General features: G+C 41.7%; 1 protein-coding gene across 1 annotated transcript in view; it reads right to left on the bottom strand.

Annotated features, from left to right (window-relative positions):
• Positions 1-1018: 1018 nt before the first annotated feature.
• Positions 1019-23501, bottom strand: part of NOL10 (nucleolar protein 10) — a 117199-nt gene continuing 94716 nt past the window's right edge. Inside the window, exons 18-21 of the mRNA XM_031008168.3 lie at positions 18563-18736; positions 18028-18275; positions 6989-7091; positions 1019-1555 (exon numbers count right to left, since the gene is read on the bottom strand). Of these exons, the coding sequence (XP_030864028.1) occupies positions 1436-1555; positions 6989-7091; positions 18028-18275; positions 18563-18736 (645 nt within the window). The 3' untranslated portion in view covers positions 1019-1435. The remainder of the gene's footprint in view (positions 1556-6988; positions 7092-18027; positions 18276-18562; positions 18737-23501) is intronic.

Here is a 23501-nt window from a genome sequence, read left to right as displayed (position 1 = left end):
TCCAGGCTGGCCTCAACTTCTCAGGCTCAAGCAACCCACCTCAGCCTCCTCAGTAGCTGGGACTACAAGTGCACACCACCGTTTGTCTAATTAAAAAAAAATTTTCTTGGAGTCTTTCTCAAAGAAGCTATTCAAATGAAAGTATATTTATTTTTATAAATGTTTCCTCCAGTAAGTTTATGTTTGACTGTACTTAAGAAACAGGAAAAAAAAAAACCTGTAATTAAACTTGTGCCAAGATTAACCAACAGCCTCTACTGCTTGTTTCCCATTATTACAGGTTGAGTATCCCTTATCTGAAATGCTTGGGACCAGAAGTCTTTTAGACTTTGTTTTTTGTGTGTGTTTTGGAATATCTGTTATTATATTTACTAGTCAAGTATCCCAAATCTGAAAATCCAAAACCTGAAAAGCTCTAATGAGCATTTTCCTCCAATGTCATGTCAGTGCTTGATATGGTTTTGCTCTGTGTCTCCACACAAATCTCATGTCAAATTATAATCTTCGGTGTTGGAGGAGGGGCCTGGAGGGAGGTGACTGAAACATGGGGGCTGACTTCCCCCTTGCTATTCTGTGTTAGTGAGTTCTTGGAGATCTGGTGTTTGAAAGTGTGTAGCATCTGCCCCTTTGCCCTCTTCCTCCGGCTCTAGCCACGTAGGACATGCCTGCTTCCGCTTCACCTTCCGCCACAATTGTAAGCTTCCCAGGGCCTCCACAGCCATGCTTCCTGTACCACCTGTAGAACTGTGAGTCAATTAAACCTCTTTTCTTTACTTATAAATTACCCAGTTTCAGGTAGTTCTTTATAGCAATGCAAGAACAGATAAATACAGTGCTCAAACAGTTTTAGATTTTTGGATTTGGGATGCTCTCAACCTGCACCATTAGATTATACTCTCTTGGTATAAATTATTTAAAAACAAATCCCAAATTAATACATAAACAAGCTGAACAAACCTATCAGCATAAACTTATAAACACAACACAGGCAATACACAGACACCAGGTAAAACAGGGATGGTATTTCTGGATGGTTTAATCATGAATGGCGGTAGGCAGTGCAAGAAAAAAGTTCCTAGAGCATGATAAACCTTGGTTTCTAGCACAGGATAAACCTTTCATTTCATGGTGTACATTTCACAATACTAAAAAAAACCCCAACCTGGTTTTCATGATTAAAGCCATGGGGAAAGGACAATGTTTCCAGGGAGCAACGACTTGCAAGCACACCCTTGGGGCTATGCGGTGGCCGTCGGCGGGGCCAGCTTCAACGTCCAATCCACAAGGCACAGGTTTTCAAATCTTTACCTCTGCGTACAAGAATGTACATGAACTTTAAAAACGTGTGTTTCCTCGTCTGTGTTTAACACCCTAACGATGATCAGTTTGGGGGAGACGTACCCCTCCCTAATCACAGGTAGGACCACTTCCCAAATCAATGAAACGACCGTCCTCTTTTGTGTCTTGACTTCAGGTGTCCGGCCGAACGACGGAGTCTTTTCCTTTCTTGTCGATGCAGTTTCTCAGCCTCCTGCTGCTTCTTCTGCTGTTCAGACTAAAAGAGAAAATGAAATGAGTAGAGGGAAAGAGAGAAAATTCTATACCTCTTTTCTGGTAACCGTCAGGCTGCCAACAGTACCACAACCAATCTCAGAACTGCTGCCAGGAGAAATGCTGCCCACAGGCTCCAGGGGACATGGTGGGGCTGCCTGGACTCTGCTCTGACAAATGTTACCCTGGCAGAAACAGCAGGACCAAGGCCAACTTTTACCATCAATGCAAAAGCAGAAATTCTGAACCCCAGGCAAGAGAAGGGCCCTGACAGACCCGTCTCCTACAAAGTAGGAGACTGGTTTTTTAACCAACACACTCACACAACCACTGGGATGTTTTAAAAGAGCCTACACAAGAGCCACCTTAAGAAGATGATATCACTTAGAGTGTCCACTTCCTTTTAGAGATCTTTGTTTACAAACTAGAGCCATTAGTTTATTCCCACTCTTTTTAAAAACAAAAAATACTTAAATGTACTAAAAGTACGTTATTAAAGCATTCATTCACTAGAACTTGCTCCAAAGAATTTTTAGCTGTTTCCCAAAACTCCACTTCTCCTTAAAAGCAGCAAACTGCTCTCATTAATCACTGATAAAAGCCAGGCAGATGATGCACACGTTCACAGCTGCAATAACCATGTAGACTCTCGGGCTGACTGCTGGAAAGGTGCTCACATTTGTTCTCAATGCTCACTGGCTCACATGGGAGCTGGAACTCCTCCCTACCCCATCCCTGGCGCCAAATGGTTTAACTACTTTCAGCAGAAATTCTTAGAAGAGCATCAATGCAGAATCCACAACAAAGGTAAGAGTTATACGGTTTTAAAAACACATTTGATGGTTTTGAAAATACAAACTCCTGAATGTAAAGCTCAAAAAAAAAAAAAATTCTTAGTGGTGGAACTGCACAGATGGTAAACTGAGAAAGCACTGTCAGGGGCCTCAGTTGATAAAGCGGAAAAGCAGCGTCTTATGGACACCCAGGGAACCTGCTTCTCTGGGATCTGTATTTTCTTTTTTTTTGAGATGGAGTCTTGCTCTGTTGCCAGGCTGGAGTGCAATGGTACAATCTCGACTCACTGCAACCTCTGCCTCCCGGATTCAAGCGATTCCCCTGCCTCAGCCTCCAGAGTAGCTGGGACTACAGGCACCCGCCACCACATCCGGCTAATTTTTGTATTTTTAGTAGAGATGGGGTTTCACCATGTTGTCCAGGATGGTCTCGATCTCTTGACTTTGTGATCCACCCACCTTGGCCTCCTAAAGTGCTGGGATTACAGGCGTGCGCCACCGCGCCCAGCCAGGATCTGTATTTTCCACACACCTAACAAAACACATGCATCTGTATGTTACCCTTGAGGAGAAAGTGTCCAGTGGATTCACCTCTTGTGGATATTACCCACTCTTCTAAAATTGAAGAGTTGCAAGTGAGAGAATAGCAGGGAAGGAAAGCAATTTGTAATGTCAAAAAAAAAAAAAGGATGCATTTCTCCTATTCTAATAAGTTCTTAAACTGGGTTTCTGAATAATTCTTAAGTCCCTTCTCTGACTATTACTATTCTTCAACTGTCTTTTCAAAGTAAATCCTGTCCTGTGTATTCTTCTGAAGTGCGTCCCAAACTCCTCCACTGTGCTCCGTCTCAAAGGGCCCCACCCAAGCCCAGGCTGCTGCCGGTCCTAAGCATGGCCACCACGGAGCTGCCTTCCTCGTGCTCTGCTTCCTTTCAAATATCCCTTGAGGCAACTCTCCATGCAGCAACCGGAAGGATTTTAAAAAAATAGAAATACTATGTCAGTTCAGTCCTGTGCTTACTGAAACTGTGCAAAGTTTGGTCCCTTACCAAACACTCTCACAGCCCTCTGCTCTCCTTTGAAGCACTTGCTGCAGTTCTAATGATATAATTAGAGGTGTATAATTTTTACCCGCTGTCTCTCTCTCCCAGTACACTGAGAACTGTGGTGGCAAGAGCCATGTCCGTCCCTAGCATGCAGCACAGGGCAGGCATCAATACACATGCGTTAATGGAAAACTCAGAACTCCTTCTAACACTCCCTAGCTGAGCAAGTGATGACACCACCAGGAGCCCTGTAAAGTGAACCAACACCAGTTACTCAGTATTTCGATTCTTCATGTTAATCAGGGTTTATTTAAAAAGGGTTTCTTCAGGCCAGATGTGGTGGCTTACACCTGTAATCCCAGCACTTTGGGAGGCTGAGATGGGCGGATCATGAGGTCAGGAGATCGAGATCATCCTGGCTAACATGGTGAAACCGTGTCTCTACTAAAAATACAAAAAATTAGCTGGGCATGGTGGCAGCTGCCTGTAGTCCCAGCTACTCGGGAGGCTGAGGCAGGAGAATGGCGTGAACCTGGGAGGTGGAGCGTGCAGTGAGCAGAGATGGTGCCACTGCACTCCAGCCTGGGCAATAGAGCGAGACTCCGTCTCAAAAAAAAAAAAAAAAAAAAAAAAGGGTTTCTTCATATAATTTTGGAAAATCATGTGCTAAATACAGATAAACAAGGAGTGTGTGTTGGAGCTTCTAAGTTAAGGTACCTTCATAAGTCTTCAACATGGACATCAGTCCAAGGTTTTTCCCTTATCTGTCTGATGGCAAAAGTAATCTTCCAGAGTCACCATTTACATCTCCTGGAACACATTTTGGGAAGCTCTGCCAGACTTTCTCCACCAAGGTAGGAGCTTCGAGAGGAGCTTGTAAGCAGTGACTATTGTTCTGCAGACAAATTTCCATGCAGAAAAAGGACTATGACTAGCCTCTCTCCCAAGGCTGCATCTGGAAGGCCTTGCCGCCATGTGGCGGATTCAGGAGGATGGGATCTATGGGCCATTAGCGCTTCTCCTGGGTGCTTCTGCCTCCTCTTCCCGACTACTTCACCACAGCCTCCAGCACTCCTGTCACAGAGGGAGGAGGAGGACAGGTGCAAACAGGCACATTTGTATCAGCAACAGTCTCAGGCTTGATGAGGAACTGTACTAAATGGCATTTTAAAATTAGATTTGTGACTGTATCCCAGTTTTGCCACTATACAATTTTAAACGACATTAAAGCATGGATTTTCTCTCTTCAATTTTATTGAAATTTTAGGAGGTACATATGCAAACATAGGAAAAACTCAAGATTCTACCTGAGCATATCGAACATGCAGTATAAAAAGAGACTTCTATGAACAACTGCCCGAATGAGTAAAATTTACTGTAAACTAGAACTCAAGTAAAACTGAGATTTAATAATTAAAATGTCTGTCAAGGAAACACACACATCAAACATTAATTGACACAGTCCTCAAAACAGTTTCAAAGCCTCTGCTTGATTCAGTTATGAGGCCATTTAAAGCAATTCTTAATACTTTTTTTATAAACAAAAATATAATTTCGGAGCCATCTTATTTTCATTTTACTACAAATTTTAAACTGATCTTCAACTCAGTACCTTCCAATTTAGAAACAGTGGGAAAAGGCTTGTATTTTCATGTTACTGCAAGGTAGGTGCTCACTCAACCCAGCAGAGGGGCCTCTGCAGGAGCTGAGGTGGCTGCGCTGCAGACCTGGGATCCTTCCAGGCTGTGCTGCTCCTGCCCCATTTGACATCACTTGAGTTTCAGAGGGAATCAACGAATGCTTCCAGGTATAAAGAAAATCGATAAGAAATTAGGAACAGGCACAATGAGGTCCCTCTGAATGTGTATTTGGCTTACGTAAGTGATAAATGTAAGAGGGCAAATTTGCTCTCAGCAGACAGAATTAACTGAAAAGCTTTTTGCACTTAGAATAATGAAGTTTTTTATTACTTAGCAAGCCTCCTGGATGCAGGTTGGGAAAATTTTAGAGAAATCAGAGATGAATGGGTACAGGATGTGATGAGGTAGTTCTCCAGAGATGACACACAAATGACCAAAAAGCACATGATAAAATGCTCAACTCATTAGTCATTAGGGACCTGCAAATCAAACAACACACCACTCACACCCACTAGCATGGCTATAATAAAGATGACCGACAAGAGACAGGTTTGGTGTGGATGTGGAAAACCTGCAACCCTCATACGCTGCTTGGTGGGAATGTAAAATGGTGCAGCCACTGTCAGAAAACAGTCTGACAGGTTTCTCAAAAAGTTAAATAGCTACACCAGCAATTCCGCTCCTAGGTATAGACCCAAGATAAATAAAAACACATGTTCATGCAAAAATTTACACAGTCATTTTCACAGCCAATTATTAATCACTTCCCCCAAAAGAACACAACCCAAGTGTCCCTTAAAAAACGAATGAATAGCAAAATGTGTTATATACGTACAATGGTATATTATTCAGCCATAAAAAGAAATGCAATTCCAGTGCAAGCTACACCACTGAATGAATAAACCTTGAAAACATTATGCTCAGTGAAAGAAGCCAGTTATGAAAGACTTCACATTGAATGATTCCATTTGTATGAAATGTCCGTAACAGGCAAAGCTATGGAGACAGGAAGTAGATTAGTGGTTGCCAGGGGCTGGGGGATGAAAAGATGGGGTAAATGCTAAAGGGTATAGGGCTTCTTTCTGGGGTGATGAAAATGTTCTGGAATTACACAGTGTGATGGTTGCCCAACTCAGTGAATACACTAAGAACCACTGAATTGTGCACTTTAAAAGGATGCATATGGTCTGTGAATTATATCTCAATTTTAAAAAAGAATAATCTCCCTACTACTGCTTAAGGAAAAAAAAGGGATGAAATCTTTGTCATTCTTTTCTATTTGGTGACTATATTGAAGAGGACTGACTTTGAATGAGAAAAAAATTTTTTGAGAAATAAAACTGTATCCAGTTAACAGTAAATATTTAAGCAGCTTACTCCTCCTAAGATGTGTGACAGGTCCTATTACCACTGGCTAAAAAAAATGGATCTTATAAATCAATTTAGAATAGGATGACCACTGGCAGAGTAGTCTGTCTTCTAAAATGACAGTATCTGGGCAAGCTGGGTGTGACTGTCACAAGTTATCAGAACTCGCCAACTTCTTCAAAGTCCATATACATGCGATGTAGCCCTACATCCTCAGAGGGTCAGGAGGTAGTAGCCCTACATCTTTAGAGGGTCAGGATGGGACTTTTGCTTTATAAGCCGCACCTGAGGCTACAGAGCAATCCAGAAACCAAGACGGCTGGTTCATCTCCAACAGAGCTAACTCCAGGGCCACTAACTCCCTGTCTCCCTTGGGACACAAGTGACATTCCTGGCTCTGCTGCAGTCACACACTGTGCTCTTGGCCCACCAGGGGCTCCGGTTGCAAGGAAAATGCCAGAACAGGGAACACAGCTTCCTCAATAGGGGAAAAGCATTGAGAAGGCTGCTCTGAGGACACACACACAAACACTATTGAAAGCCTATTTTTCTTTTGTGAATTAAAAAATAACAATAAAAGACAACTCACCCTCTTTAACGTGAATGTCAATTGTTTGCTGCCAACGGTGGTGTCGGATACACTCAATGTCCCATTTTTTGCTTCAATTTTCAAACGATCTTCAAGGGTTTTGCTGTGGGAAATTCAAAAGAATGCCACATTAATCAAAATTATGTTTTAATTTACCATTTGAAACAAGTTTTGATTAGAATTGATAGCGAAGAAAAATGTTTACACATGTAAACAGAAAATATCATTCATTTAACACAATAAATTGAAAGAATTAGGTGCATTCAAATAGTCATTATTCATATTCCAGAGATAGACTGTAAAACAATGGCTGGCAAAAACACCCACTAATTTAATATCTTAAGTGGCAGGACCAAACACTTCAATGCCTGCTACTTTTCTTACTAAAATCAATCATATTTCTGAAGACCAAATGCAAAGAGCAATCTACTCCTGAAGCCTGTAATTGATCATAATGGTCAATGGCATTTATGATATAATGATATATTTAAACAATACACAAATTAGGTATGTGAGTATTTTGGCCACTCGTCCACCTTTTACAAAGGAATGAGCACAAATTAAGTCCTCCAGGTCAAGCCACAGAGAAGAGCTATGATAATTCTCGTTTTTCCTTCACTCAGTCTTAACTCCGTAGACTGCAAGCCATCATCCCACAGCATGAACAGCTTGAAACATGAATCTGTCTGATGACGCTGAGAGAAAACAAAAGCAATTACACTTTGGGTAATTCTACCTGATTCAGCTCTAGCCACTGCTATCTCTCCAGGTATCTTTCCTTTTAGTTTCTTACTTGACTTACTCTTTCTGACATACTTTATTCCAAATTTAAATCTCATTTCATTTCTTGATCACATTTTCCAAATTTTTCTAGGCTCTCTTTATATAATCTGTGTCTCTGTTACAGTCTGCTGTGCCCTGCATTTCACTGTCATCTGTGTAATTAACACAATCCCCCTCTGCTTTCCAATAAAGAGGTTAAGTATGAATTTTGTACCCATTATATGAAACTTCACTGCAAGTTATAATGTTTTATTGTAAACTAGAACACTGGCCCTTTTTGTTAACTTGGTTTAGAGGGAAATAAACTGAATTAAGCCTAATGATATATATTTTCAGTAAGTTTAAACAGTTACTCTAACTTTTCTAGAAATGGCTAAAGCAATAGATTCCTATCCCCCGATAAGATTGAGAGAGATGCGAGGGAAGACAAAGAATATGGTCCTCTTCTATTCTGTTCCCTCCTCTAAAATAGTATACTGTCTCCTGTCCTCCCTGCCCCAGATCAAATTCAATGCAGCCCTTTAAAGTGATGGCTAAGAAACCTGACTGAAGAAAGAAAAAGGCTGAACTGTGTGAAAGAGTCTTTTTTTCCCTGAAATATCATCTTTGTAACTAATTACTGAGGAGAGCACAGCTCCTAAATGATCCTTAAGACAAACTGATGTTTCTTTGAAATTCTGAAGCTAATGTTTGATGCTCACACCATGTGAAATTTATCTCTAGTTTACAACTCGTAGTAATGTACTAAACATACCTTCTTTACATAATTTGAGACATAAAGTGGTTAGCATAAAAGTGGCACTCTTTTCTAAGCAATAATGTTATTAAGAAGCACTTTTAAAGTACTTTTCATCTTCAAAGTTCTTTATAGCCTAACTAATTAATCCTTTCAACATCCCTGAGACAGAAGTATTTATCCTTTATAGATGGCAAAAAAGGGAGGTAAGATGTGAAATGACTTGCTGCAGGCCACGTAAGGATTCAGTTCTAAGCAGGATTCCAATTTCAGAATTGTTGGTTTCCAGGCAAGTGTCAGGCCATACTTGATTTACACAGTTTTGCTCAGGAAACTTGTCCATTAAGTATTCTCAATGACAAGCTTCCACATGACAAACGGAATGAAATGAAGATTTAGGTTAGCTTTTTTTTTTTTTTTCCGAACAATTCAAAAGTGAAGTGTAAACGGACTCTGGCATGCATGTGAATTATGTGAGCCTCAGCAAATCCCTCAACCTGTTCATGTCATTCTTCTTCTTTCTTTTCATAGCTATAAACTCTGAGGTTTCAAAGTTAACAGGGCTGCTGTACCTATGGAGTAGCCATTCTTTTATTCCTTTACTTTCTTAATAAACTTGCTTTCACTTAAAAAAAAAAGTTAACAGGAATTCTGAATAACTATGGAACCACTGAGAGAAGATGGTATACAGAAAACACTAATTTAGGAAGAAAAAGACTTTGCCAGTAAATTGTGAGCAATTATTACTCTGTTAAGAATGACCTTACTTCCTCCATGATAGGGCATACACATTCTGGGGTTTCTCTCAATGTACTTTCAATGTGCACTTGTAAAAACTTGTTCTGTCTAGGCTATTTGGAAAGACAAGCTGAGTTTTGGAACAAACCATGGCAGAAGATCAGACACAGACAGAGACCGTGTGTGGAGATTTCTACATTAAAGAAGTTCCACTTCCCTCCCTTTGAAAGTCAGTTTACTGAAAGCGTTTGCTAACCAGCAGTTCCACAGCCTGCTGCTTGAGTGTGACTTCGGTCAGAGATGACCTAAGTAGACACTGCTGTAGGAACACCTGAAAATTCCTTATTGAACAGAAAAACAAAAGGCAGAACACCACGCTGCATGCGCTTCTCAGCATGTTTCTTCCAGGACACTGGCAGGTGGCAGAGGAGGATGGCAGAATTGGCCTTTCCCTCCCCCTCCTCTCCCCTCCCCCACTCCCTGCCCCGCCCCTGCTTCTTTTCCCTGCCTAGGCTTTACTTTAGGTCTGACAGCCATGGGGGACTTTTTCATTGGTGTATAGTAAAGGATTCTAGGGGAAAATCTAATTGGAACAAGTAGATAAAAACAATCCCCGAACTTGTGATTGCTAAGAAAATAGATAGAGGCTTTACAATGTTGAAAGTGGGTAGAATTACTCAGTGTAGAATGCAGAAGGCTCCCAGGGGAAGAGCCTAAATTATTAGTAAATTTATCTTAAAATAAAAAGGAAAGTGGGCAGAAACTACAAGGACGAAAATCAAATTAAATATTTAGATGCACCAGGGAGGCTAATTTACTTTGGGGTTTTAAAATACGAACACACGCGCGCACACACATATTTAATTAAAACTCAGTGCTCCTCAGATGAGAGGTTTTGAATCCCGCTGCATGGAAGGGGCAGTGTGGGGGTGGGGGTGGGGGTCATATTCATAAAGGCATGTGCTTCAGGACAAAATTGAGAAGAGTTAATTAACTCTAATTAAAGGAGCCCCCGCTCCATAGTCTATACTGGAGGGAATAAACTAGAAAATGGAGAAAGAGAATCCACAGATAAAGGATTAAGTATTTTTTAAATTTAATTTTAAGTACTTTGCTTTAAATAACTACCTTTGACAAATATTTACATATGCCATAAGGTTTAGTAAAAACTTTATTTGAATGCTTTCCGTTTCCATGTGTTGCTTCAAAGGCCCTATTTCAAGAGACTTAAACTCAGGCAACCACGAAATCTGATGCCTCATCTATAGGCATAACGAAGATGTAAAAGATTCTTAATATCCGGCGTTGCTGGAGTGTGGGGAAACAGGAGCTCTGGCCAGAGTGCAAAGTGCTCAAGCCTTTTTGGAGGGTGATCTGGCAGTCTCTATCGCATACCCCCGCTGATCCAGCAAACTCCTACTAGGAATACACTTTAAAGAAATACTTGTCCGTGTGCATACACACATTTGCGACTGTGAAAAGGGAAAGAGAAAAAGCAGCAACCTCAACACCCATCGTTAGAGGAACAATATACATCACAGCACACCCACCTTATGAAGTATTTATGCAGCCAGAAGGTAAGCCTACTGTACTTATAAAGAAACATTTCCAAGACTTGCTGCTAAATGAAAAGAGCAAGTTGAAACAGTATAATTAGGCTGGGCACAGTGGCTCATGCCGGCAATTCCAGCATTCTGGGAGGCTGAGGCAGGAGGATGTTGTGAGGCCAGAAGTTCAAGACCAGTCTGGGCAACAAAATGAGACCCCATCTGGACAAAAAATTTAACAATTAGCCGCATGTGGTGGCCTGTAGTCGCAGCTACTCAGGAGGGTGAGGTGGGAGGATCATTTGAGCCCAGCAGGTCGAGGCTGCAGTGAACCATGATTGCGCCTCTGCACTCCAGCCTGGGCGACAGCATGAGACCCATCTCAAAAAATAACATGAAGAGTATGAACCATTCATGTTAAAGAAAAAAAGCTACAGGTATAGATGTGTGAGTGTGAACACATACAGGAATGAATGCATTTTTTAAAGGAGAGAAGTGTGGTGCACACATGGCCATGACCTCAGGGAGGGAGGTGGCGGACAGGAGAGGCTTTAACCTTCAGTCCACACTCTTCAGTGTTACAATGATAACATGCCTACATAGTACTGAGGACATATTCCTTGAGTAATACAAGATTCTCTTTTTAAAAATGTAAGCCTGGAATTTAATTACTTTCCAGATTAGATTTTTAAACGCTTATATTAAAACAAAGCTGCATTACCTCAGCTCTTATCCACTATCAGAGGAATGTGAGCTGAAGAGTAAAAACATGCCATATTAATTCACAAAGTGGATAATGTTGCAGACACGATAAAAAGCTCACCCAAGGCTACCAAGCTACCCGGTGAAGAAGATGAGCTCCCCAAAGGCAGGGACTGTCTCAAACATCTTTGAATTTTCAGGACCTACCACAGGGCAGGTACTTCAAAGAATGCTTTCATAAATGGAACTGAAAGGCTGCCTGGCAGCTAATATTGACTACCCAAGGAGAGAAGTTATCCCCATCTACTGAAACGTGGAGAGTTTTCATTCTAAGGACTCTCTTCCTCCACTGTTCACCAACGCACACAGCTCCACTCCTATACCTTGCAGGTCACGGCTGCTCCAGATACCAGAAAAGGCTGATGTGCCCAGATTCCTGAGGCCAACAAGCATGGCCTTCCCAATCTTTCTACCTCTAACCAGAATGATGTCCCCTATGTCCACGCATCTGGACTTCTTTCCTCCGTGTCTCTGAGGATGCATACCTTGCCTTTTCTGAGGCTCTCCTTACCTGGTACTCAGGCCCACTGCCACCCGGTTCCTTACCAGATGCTACTTTATCAACTGACTCAATTCTCTCAATTCCTTACTACCCACTTTCTGTGGCTGAGTCTTCTCTGCCTACTAACAAATCACGTCTCTCAAGTCTATAAACTGCTTTCCATCAAGTTATTGGCTTTCATCCCTTTCTTTCACTACCAAACTTCTTGAAAGACTCACCTACACTAACTGTTTACTGTGTTTTCTATCTCCCAGTCACTCGTGTCTCTATTGCAGTTGGCCATTTTGGCAGGATTGAGAAACGAGTGCCAGTGAGGCCATCCGCATACTGGCCTTTTCCCAGCCTTCATGCCTGGGCCTCTCTACTCCGATGGGTGTCAGGACCACTCCCTTCCCTGAGACACGCTCCAGGTTTGGCCCTTTCCAGTTTTCCTCTCAGCTTGTTGACAACTCCAGTATTTTTACTGTCCATCTTCTCCTCTGTCTGCTTTCTAACAGAATTTTTAGTCCTAGGCAATCAGTACATCTGTGAGGTCTCTAAAATTCTATGCAAATACATCACAGGCATTTGTATTTTTCTCTAGAGAGGTGTATGGTATGGATTTTATCACAGATTTAAGTAAAATATTTGTTTTTCCCCAAGCTTCCATTCTTAGCCCTAATCTTACTTTATACAATGACGCTAAATCTCTTTTCATTCGTGATCTTGACCACACAATAAAGGCTGGTATCTCTCAAACTGACATCTCCAGCCTCCTCTTCCTGGGCCCGATGGACACTGCCATTGGTTTACTGAATGTGACACAGAAGACGCATGGGCTCCTTTATTTAATGTGCACAAAACCCAGCTCATTACTTTTAGCCTTAAACCTATTTTGCATTCTGTATTTTACCTCAATGGCAACATTGCTAGACATCTCTACGTCATCCCTGACTATTCCCTTCTCCTTTGATATTATTAGGAACTGATGGTGGAGTTTGTGCCCATTTTTCTTTCTCACTCTTAGTCTTCTGGTCTGTCTGCTCCTCTCCACCCCATCGTTCAGGCCTGTGGCCCTTCTAACTGGGATTCTAATGGTTTGAGAGCTGGTCTCTGGGTGTCCAGGTTCTCTGCACATTGTCTTTCTAAAATGGAGATATTTTGCTAATGGGTTTCTGGGAATAGGGACTTTTTATGCCTATGTTTTTATTTGCTACAACAAACATGCACTGCTTTTATTACAAAAGTATTTACAACACTAGGGGAGGGGTTGGAATAGATTGGATCCCATTCATCTAAGCTGTAAGATCGTAGCTTTCCAGTGCTTGCTTGGCTACCCCTTCAGGCACCCCATGCTCTGGCTGTAGGAAGGCACCCCCAACCCTTTGCATGGCCTGCCTGTGGCTGCGCCGTGCCTCTGCCAGGAATGCTATCTTTCCCACCAGCCCTGAATGCTCCACTCCGCAACTTTCCACAACCAGTTTCCATATGATTTCAAGGCTCCCCAAATTCAGCTCCTTCCTTCTTATGCTCCTTTCCCATGAGCGCTTCAGGTACGCAGGCCATGTCGTTCTTCCCATCCCCTGGGTCTAGAATGCTGGTATGCTCGCACTGAGCAGCTGATAAATGCTTGATGAATGAATGGGTGGTGGAGAGGCTGATAAGTGGATGAACAGACTCACAAACAAAGTTAGCCCACTGTAAGGCATAAAAATATGTGTCAACAGACACACGTTTATCTAAAGCCATATGACCACACCAAGCAACGCAGACAGCTCACTCAAGTCTCCAGCTACCATTCACGATCCACCTTTCCCTTTATAGAAACAGTTTTAAAGCTAGGCAAGTCCAAGTGAACATTTAAATACAACACATTCAATCTGATGTTGTCTCTTGTTGACTGGCTTGTGGTAACTTGCAGAATAAACATACAGAGTCACTTTAGTTCTCTGAAGGATCATGGTTTAATGCTTCACCAAATACTCATGTAAATATTATCACTTATATAGTTCTCAAAAAGGATGTTTAACTTAGTGATATTTAACTTAGTAAGAATGTTTAACTTGGTGATATTTAACTTAGTAAGAATGTTTAACTTGGTTATATTTAACTTAGTAAGAATGTTTAACTTGGTGATATTTAACTTAGAATGTTTAACTGCAGTTTATTCACCTCGCTATGGGTTATTCTTAGATACAAATTTTTATCCTCTTTGTTTTATACCTCCATATCCTACTACAGCCCCCAGGCAAAAGGAAGAATGTTAGAGAGATTAGTCAGACCGCCTACCCCCAAATCACAGCCTCCTGTTGCTGTGGTTACGCTCAAAACAACTGCTCCCAGATTTTCCTGGTCAATGGCTATGGGGAAAAGGAGTCCTTTCTCAGCAGATCTTGAAGGAGTAACTTGAGTTGCCTGATGTGTTGTCATGGCAAAAAAGATTCACAGTTTCAGCAAGTATTTCTCAAGTGCCCACTCTATTCTAAGTACTTATTCAAGAGCCAGAGATAAAGCAGTAAATAGAGCAAGACAAAAACAGCACATACTCAACAAATAAACTTACTCCACAGAACCAGAACAGCACAAACCAAGCAGGACTCCCAGTAAAACACCTACGCATAACAGCTGTATAAAAAGTGAGGCTGCACACGCTGCTGGAGAATGTAAAATGGCACAGCCTGTGGACAAGTTTGCCGGTTTCTGAAAAGGCTAAACATAGAGTTACTATATCACCAGCAATTTCTTCCAATTCTTGCACATAGATGAAAACATATGCAAAACACATGTAAAACTGTATAAACCAATGTTCATAGCAGCATTATAGCCAAAAAGTGGAAACTACCCAGATGTCCATCAACTGACGAAGGGATATATAAACTGGTCTATACATACACTGGAATATTACTTGGTAATAAAAACAAATGGAGTGGAGTTGTCCCTTGGTATCCGCTGGGGAATTGGTTCCAGGACCTCCCTTGGATACTAAAATCCATGGATGCTCAAGTTGTACAAAATGGTGTGGTTATTTCCATATAACCTGTGCACACCCTCTCCTATATGTTAAATTATCTCTAGATTACTTATAATACCTAATACAATGTAAATGCTACATGCATAGTTGTTATACTATTGTTTGGGGAATAAAGTCAAGAAAAAAGTCTGTACACGTTCAGTACAGTTACAAATTTTTTCTGAATATTTTCAACCCATATTGGTTGAATTTATGGATGAGGAACCCTTGGATACAGAGGGCTGACTATACGGATAGATGCTACAACATGGATGAACATTAAAGACACTGTGCTAAGGGAAAGAGGCCAGCCACAAAAGGCCACACATTATACAGTTCCTTTTACATGAGATGTCAGAATAGGCAAATCGATAGAGACAGAAAATTAAACTAGTGGCTGCCTCAGGATGGGAGATGGGGTAGGGTAAATGTGGGGTGACTGCCCATAAGGCGTGGGGTTTCTTTTTGGGGTGATGACAATGTTCTAAAATTAAGGTGATAGTTCCAGAACTCTGTGAATATACTAAAAACCAGTGAACTGCATGCTTTAAGCAGATGAATTGTATGTTACATAAATTATATCTCAAGAAAGTTGTTATTTTAAAAAGTGAGGTTGGTCAGTAAAGAAAACACCTTCAAAAGATACCAAGAACATTATAGTTGGCCCTTGAATGACATGGGTTTGAACTGCACTGCTCCACTTACACGCAGTTTTTCTAATAAAAGTTAACACCATTACTCGCCTCCCCTGCCTCCCTTCCACTTCCTCCTCTTCTGACTCTGCCACCCGAGACAGGAAGACCAATCCCTCCTCTTCTTCCTCTTCAGACCACTCAACATGAAGACAACAAGGATGAAGGCCTTTACAATGATCCTCTCCCACCTAGTGAATAAATATATTTTCCTTTCCTTATGATTTTCTTAATAACATTTGCTTTTCTCCAGCTTATCTTATTGTATGAGTACAGTATACAATACACAGAACATACAAAATATGTGGTAATTGACACCTGACTGTTAAAAATTCTGGTTACCAGTAGGCTATTAGTAAAGTTTTCGGGGATATTCTAGGTTCTCAGTCACCAGGAAGGTTTAAAAAAAAAAAATGAAGTTTTCGGGAAATCAAAAGTTGTATGTGTTAGGTCTAGACTTTCTAGTGAAAATAAATAACACAAAAGGTTAAATGCATATATATATATATATATATATATATATTTTTTTTTTTTTTTTTGAGATGGAGTCTAGTTCTGTTGCCAGACTGGAGTGCAGTGGCGTGATCTCGGCTCACTGCAACCTCTGCCTCCCGGGTCTAAGCAATTCTCCTGCCTCAGCCTCCTGAGTAGCTGGGACTACAGGCACGTGCCGCCACACCCAGCTAAGTTTTATATTTTTAGTAGAGACGGGGTTTCACCATGTTGGCCAGGATGGTCTCCATCTCCTGACCTCATGATCCGCCCCCCTCGGCCTCCCAAAGTGCTAGGATTACAGGCGTGAGCCACCATGCCCAGCCTAAATGCACATTTTTTACTTTGCAGGGGGTTGGCACTCCTAGCCCTCGAGTTTTCAAGGGTCAACTCTATTAGCTTCTTTATTCATGGACATATCTTTAGTTAGTTCACCAGAACCAGAATTTTGAAGTGCTTCTGTATTCTAAATTCAAGGATTCACTACATCTGGTGTTGCAGATATTTGCTAGAAGCTGGTGAAATAAAGATGAATAAAACATATCTCAACCCCAGAAACAATTCCACCTGTTCACTGATGTCCTCCCCACCCTTTTCCTCCTCCCACTTCGGAGAAAACACCTTCTCCTGCACGGAGAGCTGGGAGCTGGAGAAGTACAAGGTACAGAAATGTACTGACCCCAGCCTAATACCTCATCTATTCTGCCCACTCCTCTTGCTCCACCTCAAGAATGGCTCCCTTGGCTCCCCAGACATTCCACTATTCTTTCAAGACATCTCCTGTGACCATCTATCATACTGCAATCTTGTGCATCAATACTTTGCCTAGGAATTCTCAAAGCAGAGACTTGCATAATTTAGAGTTTATATACAACTTGGGCTTGACACCTAGCTTGTTCCTGACTCAGACTCCTGACAACTGAAAATTATTCAAATAAAACTACCTTTTCTGGGGAAGGTTAATTTTTTTGGAAGGGTGGTAAATATTTATAACATAAAACTTACCATTTTAACCATTTTTAAGTAGACAGTTCAGCAGCATTAAGTACATTCACACTGTTGTACAACCACCACTACCAACTATTTCCAGAACATTTTCATAATCCAACCTGAAACTCTGTACCCATGAAACACTCGGCAACCACCATTCTACTTTCTGCCTCTTTCTACATATTTGCCTATTCTAGAATACCACTCTTTTCGATCTCTCAATTTTCCTGAAAAAGACTTAAAATTTCTGGCAAATTTTCCAAGTAACCTTTTCAATAACCAGGTAAAGTGAGATGGGGTAAACATAACCGAGGTTCTAATTTTTTAATATAACTTTGTGAAGAAGCAGAAAAGCTGTCATCTCCTAGCAACCACTGTCCAAAAGGCTTCAAACCACTGATCTGTAGGGCACAGAGTAAGTATTTGTAGGTGAGGGAACCCCATGGGGAAAAAACAAGGACAAGGAAAGTGTGTGGCTTCTGCAGCTTGAAAGTGTTCCACTGATACTCATAAGGCTCTCTCTACCCTGTATTTTACTGCATGTAAACTATACCTCAAAAAGTTGTGACAAATAAGTAAATCCCCTAGAGACCAATGTACTTCAATAGCGACGCTCCCCTCAGGCCTCCTGGGTGCTTCCCTCACATCACCTCCTGCACGGCCTTACCTCCCCCGCTTCCCTCGTCCCCTCCACCCTCTGCACCTCCATCATCCAAAGACAGAAATGTCATCTTTAGGGCAATGTGCCAGAGAGGAAAAGCAAGGGCTTGGTTACATGTCAACTGTGCGCTCAGGCAGTGCTACTCACTTCATCAGTTTCTGCTTTGTGGCAGAATCTTTGAAGCTTCTAAATTCTTCTCCTGCTTTGATCTCATAAAACTGGGGCTTTAGGACTGTCTGCTGGTCCTCCTTGAGTCGTTCCTGCCGCTTCACTTTTTCCTCCTGCTGGAGGAGTCTGCGTTGCTTCCTGACCTCTTCAACCCAGGCTTTTTCATCATCTGAACTCTCCGAACTTTCTGCATCACTTGGTTTTCCTTCCGGCTCTTCCTCCTCTTCCTGAGAATAAAAATAGTAAGCAGCAACTCCTTTCCCCCAGTCAAACACAGACCCCTTGGTTTCTCTGAAGCAGCACTGGCCCATTAATGAGTGCCTAACAGCTGCTCTACTGCATGCATCAGGAGAAATGCCTTTAATTAAATAAGATAATACTCCTAAGCCCAATGTCAAACACTTAATATGGAATTAATTACATCTCAAGTATAATCAAAGACTCTTCTAACTTACAAAGAAAACATTACATTAAAGAAACAGTAGCAAATTCTAACTGATAAGGAGTACATTACTTTTTCACGAAGTTCTTGTTGCTCTAAGAGTCTTAGTTTCTTCTTCCTTTTTTCACTAATTTTTGAAACAAGTGGATTCAGAAGCCTGAATTCTTCACTCTCTTCATCTACTTGGAAGTCAGGGTTCTCAAACATAACTTTAAATCGATCATCGGTGAGAATATTAGGAAGACTCTACGAGGAGGAAAAAGTACGTAAAAATTTAAGTTAATATCTGATTAAAATTTGACCAGAAACATGGTTTTAAAACACTGATTCCATTATAAGTTAATAAGCGGCATGAGGCATACATTATTAACTCATTATGAAATTTCTTCCAGGACTTTCAACGTGCCCCTAGGTTTTAGCTGCCACCACCAAAACAACCTCTATTAATCTACTTGGCAGATGTTCTACACCACTTGGCCATTACACACAATGAGCTAAGAATGAGCCTTTTGGCTAACTTTATGCTTAACAGATTAGAAAGAATTTCTTCAATTAACATTTTAATGCAAAAAAACACCTTTCAAGAAGATACTAGGTTTTTTAAAAGTGGCTTTTATTATTTTTTAGAGACAGGGTCTCACTCTGTCACCCAGGCTGGAGTGCAGTGGCACAATCACAGCTCACTGCAGCCCCAACCTCCTGGGCTCAAGTGATCCTCCCACCTCATTCAGGCTCCCAAGTAGCTGGGACCACACGTGCACCACCGCACCCGGCTAATTTTTTATTTTTTGTAGACATGGGTCTCACTATGTTGCCCAGGATGGTCTTGAATTCTTGGGCTCAAGCAATTTCTCGTGCCTTGGCCTCCCATAGTACTGGGATTACAGGCATGAGCCACTGAAAACAGGGCTTTTAAATAAAGCTTAGTTACTACACTGACTTAAAATAAGCAATTCTTTCAACTTCAGATTCCAAAACTGGGAGAGGAGGTATACAAAGCCAGTAACTCACATGGTGGGATGCAGGAAGCTGGTGATGTCAGTTTACCGATTCCAGCTGAGTTACTGGGAAACAGAAGGGACGTTTCCATCCCCTACAGGGTTGTTTCATCAATATTCCCCCTCAGGTCAACTACTTGTTGTCAAAGGATATTGTGTATCCTTCAGATACAAAAACTTTGGCTACTGAGACCCATTTAGATAGCTCAGGACTGACACTAAATTCCTTTTTATTCGTACCATTTTCAGTGGAAAGTTTTATAAACCGTACTGTAAACTTACCTGTTCACTTAAGTAGATGACAGAGAATCTTACACATTTAGGACTGTCTTATTGTTCCTTCTCTGCTACAGGCTTGGAAGCCAGATGAAACGGCTTACTCAGAATTGTTTGTCAATCAGAGTAAACAGCCCTGAACACTGCTGGAAAAAGCTGACCTGTTTGTGATGGACTCTGACTCTGCTGAACAGACTACTTTACTATTTCTCCACTGTTGAGAGTAAACAAGATTGCAGGCAATTGAGTTCTGAATATTATTTGTGTGACAGACCTATACAAAAGTTTAGTAAATCATAAGATATTAAGGAACTTGGCCTGTTTATTATTTGTATGTACCTAAAAACAGATAAACCCTTACCTAAAATTCTAAGACATTAAATGCAGCAAGTTTTCCCTGATTAAACATCATTTCCAAGAAAGACTTAGGATGAAGGGAAAAAGAAAGGTAAGATCAGGTTCCTGATCCTAAACTAGTAAGGAAGAAAAAACACTGCAAACACGTGCTACTAGGCCTCTTCTGAGGGCTGCTCGGTAGTGCTGAAAGTGCCACAGGAGAGGACAGAAAAAGGAATCCAACAAAAGACACCCCAGGAGGGGCCTTGGGGGGTGCAGCATCAGGGAGGGGGCTTGAAAGATGAGTAGGTTTTAACAAGTAGAAATCTGAAGAAACAGCATTTCCAGCCGATGGGAGTGGTGAATAGTCTGGCGACATAAGAATGATCCAATTTCAAAAACAATTTTTTGATTGGGTCATACCGTAAAGGATTTTAAATATCACGACTGTTATTTTGAAGATATAAGGGGAAACCACTAGCGAAGAGGAGGAGGGGGAGGAAGAAGAGGAAGAGGAAAAGGAAGAGAAACAAAGGAGGGAGACAGAGAAGGAGGGAGGAAGGAGAAGATGGATGATCAACAGAAGTGTGCTTCAAGACTCCCAGATGACAGAACTGGCCAGGTGGTGGTTCACGCCTGCAATCTCAGCACTTTGGGAGGCTGAGGTGGGAGGACTGGTTGAGGCCAGAAGTTCAAGACCAGCCTGGGCAACATGGTGAGACGCTGTCTATACAAAATATAAAAAATTAGTCAGGCGTGGTGGTGCACGCCTGTAGTCCCAGCTACTTGGAAGGCTGAGGTAGGAGGATCGCTTGAGCCTGGGAAGTCAGGGCTGCAGTGAGTTGAGATCACACATGCACTCCAGCCTGGGTAACAGAGAGACCTTGTCACAAACAAACAAACAAACAAAACAACCCAAAATTGTGCTTCAAAAGTCTGCAGCAGCATGATGTCTGACGGACTGCTGAGTAAGAAGTTAGCATCATGAGAAGACTAAGAAGCCATTTTAAGAAACTGGCAAGAGAGACAGGGCCTGAATTAGGGCAATGGGAAAAGACAGTTTTTAAGAAAGAATAATTGTGAGATACAGTTCTAAATTAGAATTGACAGATCCAGCTATGGAGATGGGAGGGTTAAGAATTAAAAACAGGGTTAGAAACTTCTCTCAAACATGTAGCTTAAGCAACCAGAAAGCTGGCGACACTGAGTTAGAATCCATCACTGGAGAGCATTAGGAAAAAACGCAGGGGTGGAGTAAAGGGGAAGAAATCACGCTCCATTTAGGGCTGCCTATGCCTGTGGCACAGGGAGAAGAGCACCAGGATTCAGACGGACACCACTAGGTGTCTGGGAACAATGCGCCATGTCTCAGGAGAAAGGAGGGGGCTATGATGTAAATTTTGGAGTTATCTGTAGATATCGGATAGGTGATATTGTCAAAGATAATTTCAAATGAATAACTATGTGCCTATTACACATTTTCAGGTTAAAAAAACCCAAGGGCAAGTATTTACTTTTCATCTTACTATATTTATTAAAGTAATAATCATATTTAATAAATAGAGAAAATGTTACAAAGACTACATATGTTGCTGGTATTAAGATTTTTTCTTTAATTTAAAACAAATCAATTGCATTGCCTAAAGACAAGTATGCTTTGGATGAACAACTATAAAATAAAACCTCTTCTGACCCAGCTTGTAAAAATATTTCCCTCAGGGTTTTTTCCTAGTCTGTTTGTTTTCACAGCTGTCTTAAGGAAAAAAGTAGGATAAGGTATAGCTATTAATGTTCTATAGGAGCTTACAAGTGTCTGGCTAGTGATCCGTCCTATAAATACCCGTCTACACATGCTCAACTTTACCATTAAAATACAGAAAACATTAAAGTACTATTCATACCACAGTCCTACCTGGAAGAATGGTATCTGTCTACCTGAGTGGGATGCCTATTATTATTTTGTTCCAACATAGTAACATACATGAAGAATGATTGCCATTTGAAACAAATTAGTTTTTTTTTTTTTCTTTTTTTTCTTTTGAGATGGGGTCTTGCTCTGTCGCGCAGGCTGGAGTGCAGTGGTGTGATCTCGGCTCACTGCAACCTCTGCCTCCCGGGTTCAAGCGATTCTCCTGCCTCAGCCTCCTGGAGTAGCTGGGATTACAGGCACGCGCCACCACGGCCGGCTAATTTTTGCATTTTTAGTAGAGACGGGGTTTCACCAGTTGGTCAGGCTGGTCTCAAACTTCTGACCTGGTGATTCGCCTGCCTCGGCCTCCCAAAGTGCTGGGATTACAGGCGTGAGCCACTGCACCCCGGCCAATCAAATTAGTTCTTTCAATGCTATGATACCTATGAAGTTAGGCTGGTACAGACTTCTGAGTAAAGATGGTGGCTTGAACACTAGTATCTTCTAATCTCTCCTAAAACTTCACTAGAACAACAGAAAAGGAGCTTTTTAAAAAGGGCATAAACCCTTAAGGAAAAAAAGGAAAGGAAATGTGGGTAATAAAAATTTGGAAGCCAGAAAGAAAGCCTATTTAAAAATCACACCCCAGCTCTGGAAAGCCTGGCCCCAGCCCTTTCCCACTGATAAGTTGCTTGGCTGAGGCTGGCACTGCAAGAGCAAGAGAGGTGTGCTGGCCACAAGGAGGGGAGGGCAAGGCTGGCACATGGGGGTGAGGTGCCCTCTGGACCCCTCCAACCTCTTGTGACCTACAGTGGTCAGTTCTAGGAATGCTGGTAGCCAGGCCTTTACCCCCACCCAAGCAGGAGGACCTGACCAGCCAAGAGAAAGACCTAAGAGACAATGACATGTGCAGCGTCCTTCCCCAAACAGTGTGGCCAAGTCACCGCACAGTGACTGAGGGACCCTGTCCCCACCTAGAGTTTTCATTCAGTTTTTTAACTCTCTTATTCCTCACTGCCAAAAAATAACTATGGATCATGGCAGGAAAAACCAATTGAAATTTTCTTTCAAGAACATTCCCCAGCACTGAAGACCGAACTTCTAGACTGAGATGGGCTTGCAGCACAGTACAGTCACTTCGTGTCAGGTTTCCCAGGACGCTTCCTCTTCCTGGGCTTACACTGTTATTTTAGAGAAACAACTCCCCTAGCAACTTCCCGAGGAAAAGCTGCATTTAAGGGGAATTGGTTGTTGTTGAGAACTTGCATGTCTGAAAATATCTACCATACCCTGACATGGACTGACTGCTTGCCTAGGTTGGAAACTATATTCCTTCAGGAAACTGAAGGTTCTTGTAATTCTCTGTCCAACACAGGTTGAGGTGAAGTGAATCCCCAGGATAATGGTAAAGGGAGGTCCCAGGATTAGAAGATGACCAGGCCAGAATGGAATGGGGCAGAAAATTCTAGAAGCAACTTCTTCAGGAAGGTAA

The sequence above is a fragment of the Gorilla gorilla genome, chromosome 12, assembly GCF_029281585.2.
Source record: "Gorilla gorilla gorilla isolate KB3781 chromosome 12, NHGRI_mGorGor1-v2.1_pri, whole genome shotgun sequence".
Taxonomy (NCBI): domain Eukaryota; kingdom Metazoa; phylum Chordata; class Mammalia; order Primates; family Hominidae; genus Gorilla; species Gorilla gorilla.
Note: the sequence above shows the minus strand (reverse complement) of the source record. Positions and strands in the feature narration are given on the sequence as shown.